Here is an 8,743-nt window from a genome sequence, read left to right as displayed (position 1 = left end):
GAACACAAACCGTGTGGTTTAACACTGAATGTCAAAATGCTAAAAATGCTAAATATGAACAATTGAACTGTTTCAGAAGTTACCCAACAGTGGGTAACTGTACTACATATTAACATGCAAGAAATCCATATTATGGGAAAGAAAACTATTTTTGTAAAGAAAATAATAATTGAAGATGTTTTTTTGAAATTTGTTGAAGTGTATTCATGAAAAAGTGCACCTAGGAATAACATATATTCAGAGGCATGAAATCTCTATTTTCTGAAATTATTGAACCCTCTCATGAGTAAAGATAGAGATACGATGTATGATAACGATATGCTATTACAGAACACAATAAAGAAACATGTGACACTTGTTTATGAGGTAATTTTTTATCTGATGTGTTACTCTTGCTGAAGTTTCATCGGCGATAGATATTTTAAAGTTGAATAAATCACAGTAAAATTAAGGGTTCCCGTTTGAATTCCTTTAACATATAAATGATAAAAATTACACATACCTTGCTCTGTTGTATACACAAGTATCACACAGAGGTCCGCATGGTCAGCATCCACATGCTGGGACTGGTACTATTATTGTACCGTTTCAACTTAAGACGTATTTCATTACTGAATACAATGAGAAAAATCATTACATTTCTTTTATATGAGTGATATGAAGACTTTATCGAACTTTTGATATTACTGGTGAATATCAAGGCGGTTTTAGGAAACACCACTCTACTTTCAATAATATATTTATATTACAGTCTATGGTTTTAAAACACAACACTCGGAAGAATGGTAAATGTTACTGCGCTGTCGAAGAATTAAATAAAGCACTTGAAACGGGTGATATAAATATGTTGTTATACATGGACAGATTTTCAAGGTGCTTCAATGTTTATACGATAACGTTCAGTTTGCTGTCGGTATTGAGCAAGGAAGAAAACTATCTGACGACTTTGATTGCTCTACCGGTGTCAGAGAAGGGTGTATACTTAATCCTGTCCTTTTCTCAATATACATCAAAGACCTGGGTGACTCCATGAGCGCCAGTATTGATAATGGAATGTTCCTGTCGGATGCAATGGATAACATTCTAGCACTCTTGTTTGCAAATGATCTAATATCATAAGCAGGTATACGGTCAACTGCAGAAACAGACTTTCTCCATGGTTGTTATATCAAATTGGGCATGGAAATACAATTTCTATAAAACTAACATTATTGTGTTTAGAAACGGTAGACACTTATAATTACAGTTTAATTCAAGTAGTTGGCTCTTATAAATACCTTGTGAGGATTACACGCAAACGTATCTGGAGCAAAGCTTTACAGTGCTTACTGAACAGGCCACATAAGATATTTTTCCCAAAAATGTCACATGTTCGAAAACATTAACACGTTTTTATGAAATACTATCAAATACTGATGACAACAGGTGTTCGCAAAAAGGTGAGCATATCCAGTCCCGCTGGTGGCATCACTCACAAACACGTACAAAGGCAAGTCAATTGTTCATCTATCCTTTACATGTGTTCGATAAAATTATGTGAAAGCTTTATTAAGGTCTTGAATGTTGTACTCCCGCTCAAACAAGTTTTGAGCAAGAGTTATATAACGCTGTTTGAAATCTTAGCAGAAACATTGTATCTACAAATTTATTGAATATAGACACACAGCTGCTAGAATATTTCTCGGCATTAAAGGGCAAGTTGACATTTGAAAAGTCGACGTCTTCTCTCTGGTCACAGTCTTGTGGACATGTTTTTGTCATAATAGTTTGTATGTAATATTCTTAATATGAAACAGATGATCCAGTTTTGCTGATCTCTTTTATTTCTAGCTCAGGTGGGTAAATCAGTGGAAGGGAATTGGCTATTTGACAATTAATAAACAGTATTAGATCATCGATATACCTGCAGCGTAATTAAACGTCTTGGCCAAATTACCTTGTTTCTATTTTGCCAATCCGAGCAGAAATTCCGATTCACATCCATAAGGAAAAAGTACGGCAAGGTGGGACGAACCTTTATTACCTGAGGGTTTGCCCTCTTCTTGCCAAAATGGCTTACCCCCAAATTTCAGATACATACTATCTATGATGAAATCCAGCATTTCACATCGTCTTTCCTCAGTAAACTACAGATGACATTTGCTATCATTTTTGACAAGACTCACATGTGGCTTCAGGCATGTCTAATATAGGCCTCGAGTTCGAGTCCAGCGTAAGTGCATTATTGAAATACTCTTTCTGCCGTTTATGCTCCGTCCATACTATTCATGTGTCTGTCTGTTAAATAGAAGACAGATATGTTATATGAATTCTATGGCTCTACTATACCTAACCAAACCTTTAAAGCTGATAAAGCAGAAATATTGAAATCTGAAAAAATTGTGATGTCACAAAACCTCATATTACTTCAATATGGTGTCAATATCGATATAGGATACATCTAAAGAGACAGTAAAGGAGACATTCAGGACACCTGCTTGTAAACATTTTGCTTTTACAACTGTTTTCATTGCCAATTAATGCCTATCAAGTTGGATTTATAGTTTCCCAGCGTTGTTTAATCGTCTACACATACGCAGCCGCTGAATAGTAAACCGATTGTCTAACATAAACAATTTGTATTGCCTAAACGTATTCAATTGATCAAACATCTGTTGGTTGACAAATGCGCCGAATAGATGTTTGGAGTGTCCACGTGGTATGAATATGTTCACATAAATTGAACAGGCCGAGACTGCCTCAACGCAGATGCTTTCCTGGAGGTAAAGCAAGAAGTTGTTCAAGGTGAGTAGGCATGTGTTGTGATTTTAAGTCTAATTGTGGTGATACGCTTTGTAAGTTATGCCCCTTGTGCTGATAAGTATCGATGGTCTGACAGCACCATACAGAGCGGCCACTGTAGTCTTTCTTACAACTTTATATACCTGTAGCTGACAGGCCCGCACAATACTGAACTTGTATTCTCTTTGGCATTCAGGGATTCGGTAACTATGTATCAGCAACCCATGCTTGCGTAAGAGGCGACAAACGGGATCGGGTGGTCAGACTCGCTGACTTGGTTGATGCATGTCATCGATCCCAAATGCGTGGATCGATGCTCACGATGTCAATCACTGGATTGTCTGGTCCAGACTCGATTATTTACAGACCGCTGTCATGTAGCTGGAATATTGCTGAGTGCGGCGTTAAACATCAAACAAGCAAACAAGTATATTTCATGAGAACAATGTTATATCCAAGTTCATTGTTTGTACAATTCTTGAGCACAATGTTTATTGTACATACACGTAGTGCATGTGAACTATCACCTGTTATCACACAAACGATCATGATATTATTTGCCAAGAAACAATGATGGTGTAATTCAATATTAATATTTGTTTCAACTGTTATCTTCAGATGATGAAAGTCGTGTGTCTCATTGCGCTGCTCCTGGTGTTCTTCGTGGCCGCATCCTCTGCTGATGGTTAGTATGTCCCTGTATCAGGGCGGCACTTGCTTCTTTATCAGTCTCCACTGAGATACCTCGGTTTGAAATATTTTGCAGAAATGTCAACTCGGTGCAGAGATGTACCTATCTTGCAGAAGATCACATTTTGTGAAGAACTCGTTAAGCATTTTGCATTTATCTTCCGAAGAGTTCGTCAAATACCGCGCAGGAAGTAAACAAGTGATTTCGAAGCTGGTTTTAAAAGTGTAAACGGATATCTATTTCGATTTGAGTGAGTGAGTGAGTGAGTGAGTGAGTATGGTTTTACGCCGCCTTTACCAATATTCCAGCAATATCACGGCGGGGGAATATTTCGATTTGAAGTGATGTTGACTTTTGTATCTATTTTGTTTTGAAGTGATGCTGACCTCTGTATTATTGCTTACCAGAAGTGCAAGTTTGTATGGTTACAGTAGTGATCTCTAGATTCACTTCAACAAACTGTTCTAGCCGTGGATATGTTTATCATAAAATGCCACAAAACAAACAAACAGGTGCAAAAATATGAAATTCGTGAAAACTAAGCTTAAACATTTGCTGAAATTTGGTGCATATATTTATGCATTATATATGGCATCACTCAGCATGAGACCTTTTGCCTTGTTATAGTTGGTTGTGCATTTGTTGTTTCATCGTTTTCTTTAGTTTGGGATCCGGTCACAGTGGGAATCTTCTGTATTCTGTCAAACCAGCTCGGTTTTACAACCCTGTATCAAGGACGAGTGATAGTGTTTTTGTTGTATCATGGCAGAATTTGCTTGGACGAATTTACACAAGTATTTTGCCTTTTACGCCCAATGGAAATAATCGAGACTGGTTGACAAAACTTGTTGGTTATATATCCCTCTGTCTATAAACGAGCAATAATTTAACTCTTGTATCATGACTGAACTTGATTGGTTTTACACCCCTGTGTCTATTACGAGCGATAATGTAACTTTAGTATCATGACTGAACCTGCTTGGTTTGACATCCCTGTGTCTATTACGAGCGATAATTTAACTCTTGTATCATGACTGAACCTTATTGGTTTTACACCCCTGTGTCTATTACGAGCGATAATTTAACTCTTGTATCATGACTGAACCTGCTTGGTTTGACATTCCTGTGTCTATTAACATCGGTAATTTAACTCTTGTAGTGAGTGAGTTGGGTTTAACGCCGCTTTTAACAGTATTCCAGTTATATCACGGCGTGTCAGCTGAATGTGGGAGGAAAGCCCGAAGTGATGCAGGTCTCAGACGTTTACCACTTCGGTGAAACCCACGAGCATGGTGCTGACAAACCTAGAAACATAATCGGTGCGAACCGGGATTCGAACCCACAATCATAGGTTTCTGGCTTGCCCAAGGGACGCAACTCTGCACAGCGAATCGCGGCGCCTTAGACGACTGGGCCACCCGTGCCCCCTAACTCTTGTAGCATGACTGAACCTGTTTGGTTTGACATCCCTGTGTCTATTAAGAGCGATAATTTAAATCTTGTATCATGACTGAACCTGCTTAGTTTTACATCCCTGTGTCTATTACGAGTGATAATGCAACTGTTCTGTTATGACATAACGTGCTTGGATATAACTTGTCTGTATCAGTGACGAGTGATTTTCTAATTTTCGATGTTATTTTCTTTTTAACGCCCAGTGGAATCTGTTCCGTCGGAAAATTGAGACTGGATATTCAGTGGCGTTGACGTTATATGCTTGGTGCTACATCCCTATGCCTATTACGGAACGCCTCCGAGGTGTAGTAGATAGAGCGCCTGCCCAGAGAGCCGAAAGTCGGTGGCTCGATCCCTGTCGTGTCATACTGTCATGCTGAAAGATAATTAGGAGGTAAACGTAATATGTTTTGAAATTTGATGTAGTCCCACTGTAAAACAGATACCTCTTTATTATAATTTTGAACCGAGCGCTTTAGCTCTATCTATTCTACAGTGGGACTACATCAAATTTCAAAACACAGTAGGTTTATCTCCATTCTACCATGACGGCAACAACGCTTTGAAAACGGCGCTCTTTTGCAACGCGTAATAACATAGGTGCACAAGTACGCAATCTTAGAACATTCCGAAAAGTGGTCACAGGTAGATGTAACAATTATTACTAAAATTCGAGATTAAAAACACCATAGTCATGAGCAGTTCATAATAAGTATTCAAAACACATAGTTTTTCAAAAGAAGTTGACAAATAACACTCCTTACTTAATCCAAAGAGAGATGTTTTAATTTCTATCAAACTGTTGCACACTGTTGACTGTCTGTCGTTTCACGCAAATTTGTGAATTTGTAGGGGTGACGTGTATTAGAAAAAGGTTTTAAAATGCTAAACGAGTATATTTCTACATCAAACTTTATGAATTAACATTATAACATACATTTAACATGTCTAAGAGTTATTAGTTAGATAGCAATTATAACATAATAACAATAATAACATCAAAGTGAATGCCTCTCCACCCCGAACTTGGATGTGGCAGAACTTAACCTAAATCACGGTTACTCACACCTCCCAGCTGTCAATGGCTGACAATCTTGTGTTTACATTTACTAGATCTAGTTAAAAGAAGCAAGATGACAACCCCGATCTATGATGTGGTTCAACATTTACCTGTAGATTTACTGGGATTGATCGAGCCTGCGGGTACATCCATATGATTACCAATGGAACCGTGTATGACTGAACAGCCGCTGTTTAGGCTGCAGACGAGCCGGATATTTTGAAACGAGGAATCTGCATGGTGTGACCTGTCAATTTCCAGATTTCACGGATACAAAGCCAAATAGTGACAGAACTTAGACATTTCTGGTCCAGAAATAGTAGGTCGTGTATGATTTTCATAATTGTACGTGTTGTGAAATGAATTTCATCAAGTTTGATAAGCTGTCACTTCAGTTGGGACATTGTTTTCGTGGACTTTTGAAGGTGAGTGTTTTCTGATGCACTTTCAAATCCCCTCCTGCCAAATTCTAACGGTGGTAGTTGACGGAGATGGCAATGGATATCGATCAGTAAAAGGTTTGTAAACACCATGTTGTCATGAATAAAATGTCTTCAAACACATTTTATTATGTTATATTTCACTTTCATTGTTGTTTCAATAATGAAATTACCTGTTCTTGGGTTTCCGAAAAAGTTACCCCAAAAATGAACAATTATTATTTTCTCAACAAAATTTCACTCTTTCACTTATTTTGAATGTGTGAATCTTTGAATTATACCTCCCCACCCTGAATTGAGAACCGTCCTAACGTGTCCCGGTTGTCACTATATCTGCACTGCACTCTCAGTAATGGCTGACAAAGAAATTGTTAACAGTAACAGTGCTGTTAAAGATTTGCAGGAAACCAGAAGACAACCCAGTACTGTGCGTGTGATGCTGTTCAACATTAACATGTTGACTAACTATCCCTGTTGGTGTGATGTTGTTTTTTCAAACAATTTTTATAATGTTATATTTTACTTTCATTGTCGGTTGTTTCAAGGAGGAAATAGCTTAAATTGTTCCGATTCTGGTCTCCATGGAACATTTATCTAACAGTTTCATAAACATTTCATTTGTATGCAAAAGATATGCCTTCGTTAAATCTTTTAAAGTCATCATCGAAGCAGTCAGGGTTGCGGCCTAGAACGCCCCAAACATCCGATATCAAACTACCGTATTTCCTCTATTTGACACAACGCCGTCTATTAAATTCGCGAGAGCCCTTGACTCGGCGTGTATTAGAGACCTGGCTGGTATTATAGACCCAGCGTGTATTAGAGGAAATATAGATATGTTTTACAGTTCATATGGCGGTGATCGATCGGCAGCCATTTTCTGTGAATCGATATGTAGGCTATCTATGTATTCATACGCACGTTTTTTTGTGAAAAGGCTTAATATATTTGAAAGGGGTTTCCGTAGCAAAAAGGAAACCTCTTTTTAACCAATCAGAATCAAGCATTCATCAATGTCATGGTAGAAAACTTGTTTTTACCCTGCCTGGCTAATTTCTGTCTTATGGAAACTGACAGTGTGTTCCCAGTCAGTATGCATGGTGAGAAAAGTAAATGCAAACTTTTTTCCCTCATCCCATTTATTTAAAAAAAAAGTACAACTGCATCGGTGGCATCAGTCACAAACACATGCAAAGGCATAAAAATATATTCCACTCATACTGCTGATCTTCAGCTCTTGTCTAACCCGAACATGACAAAATTATGTTTTCTGATACATTCGTTTCTAAAACTGTTTCAGGGGACATGTCTCAAGTCCACGCATATCGGAGAGAAGAGGCAGTCCTTGCGAGACGTAAGATGATAGGACTGATCAGTCTGTGTACTCTGTGCTCTGAACTGTAATCGGTGTTGCTGTTTGTGCTACGTATAAGTGGTATTCTGTCAAACGTATGCATAATCACATTTACATGATACATCATTCTACATGCCACAGAAAATAGTGTCACTTCAATGTTGACTTTTTATTTTGAGTTACTTACACTTACAGAAAGATTGTTTGATCCTTTGTTTGTTGTTTAACGCCGCACTCAGTAATATTCCACCTATATGACGGCGGTCTGAGTCTGAACCAGACTACCCAGTGATTGACATCATGAACATCGATCCACACAGTTGGGATAATGCATCAACCGAGTCTGCGAGCCTGACCACCCGTTAGTCGCCTCTTACGACAAGCATAGTCGCATATTACAGCAAGCAATTTTACAGAAAGAACTGAGGAAGATAATATGGCCTGTTCCGTTTAATATCCACTTTACTTCTTAGGTCTGACAGCACGTTCAAGTTCCGGCAGCAGCTCCAGCAGCAGCTCCGATACTACCCCTGCTCCTACCCCTGCTCCAACCGCAACTCCTGCTCCTGCTCCAAGTTCCAGCAGCAGCTCCAGCAGCAGCTCCGATACTACCCCTGCACCTACCCCTGCACCTACCCCTGCTCCAACAACAGGTTAAGGTAATCATTTTCCACAACCTACTCATAAGTACTGGTCCATAAGAGCATGGTGACACTACTCGCCAACACATACTTGGTGACACCACTTGTCTATAAGAGCATGGTGACACTACTTGCCTATAAGAGCATGGTGACACTACACGCCTATAAGAGCATCGTGACACTACTCGCCTATAAGAGCATGGTGACACTACACGCCTATAAGAGCATGGTGACACTACTCATCGACAAATACTTGGTGACACTACACGACTATAAGAGCATGATGACACTACTCACCTATAAGAGCATTGTTACACTACT

The 8,743-nt window shown here is 38.8% G+C and overlaps 1 protein-coding gene across 1 annotated transcript; it reads left to right on the top strand.

Annotated features, from left to right (window-relative positions):
* Positions 1-2,743: 2,743 nt before the first annotated feature.
* LOC124126628 (putative uncharacterized protein DDB_G0290521) lies at positions 2,744-8,439 on the top strand. Its single transcript, XM_046490117.2, has 4 exons — positions 2,744-2,784; positions 3,400-3,466; positions 7,728-7,781; positions 8,255-8,439. Exons 2-4 carry the CDS (start codon positions 3,400-3,402, stop codon positions 8,437-8,439), a joined length of 306 nt encoding a protein of 101 aa, XP_046346073.1. The 5' UTR covers positions 2,744-2,784.
* The last annotated feature ends 304 nt before the right edge of the window (positions 8,440-8,743 follow it).

This window comes from Haliotis rufescens, unplaced genomic scaffold, assembly GCF_023055435.1.
Source record: "Haliotis rufescens isolate VD_foot unplaced genomic scaffold, xgHalRufe1.0.p SCAF_53, whole genome shotgun sequence".
NCBI classification, from domain to species: Eukaryota; Metazoa; Mollusca; class Gastropoda; order Lepetellida; family Haliotidae; genus Haliotis; species Haliotis rufescens.
This window is presented reverse-complemented; position numbering and strand designations above follow the sequence as displayed.

What these genes read in the sequence shown, in the direction of transcription:
- LOC124126628 (XM_046490117.2), top strand. Translation starts at nt 3,400, where the DNA reads ATGATGAAAGTCGTGTGTCTCATTGCGCTGCTCCTGGTGTTCTTCGTG. An exon ending in GGCCGCATCCTCTGCTGATG is followed by an intron (nt 3,467 to 7,727) that starts GTTAGTATGTCC and finishes AAACTGTTTCAG; the next exon opens with GGGACATGTCTCAAGTCCAC. An exon ending in AGAGGCAGTCCTTGCGAGAC is followed by an intron (nt 7,782 to 8,254) that starts GTAAGATGATAG and finishes TTTACTTCTTAG; the next exon opens with GTCTGACAGCACGTTCAAGT.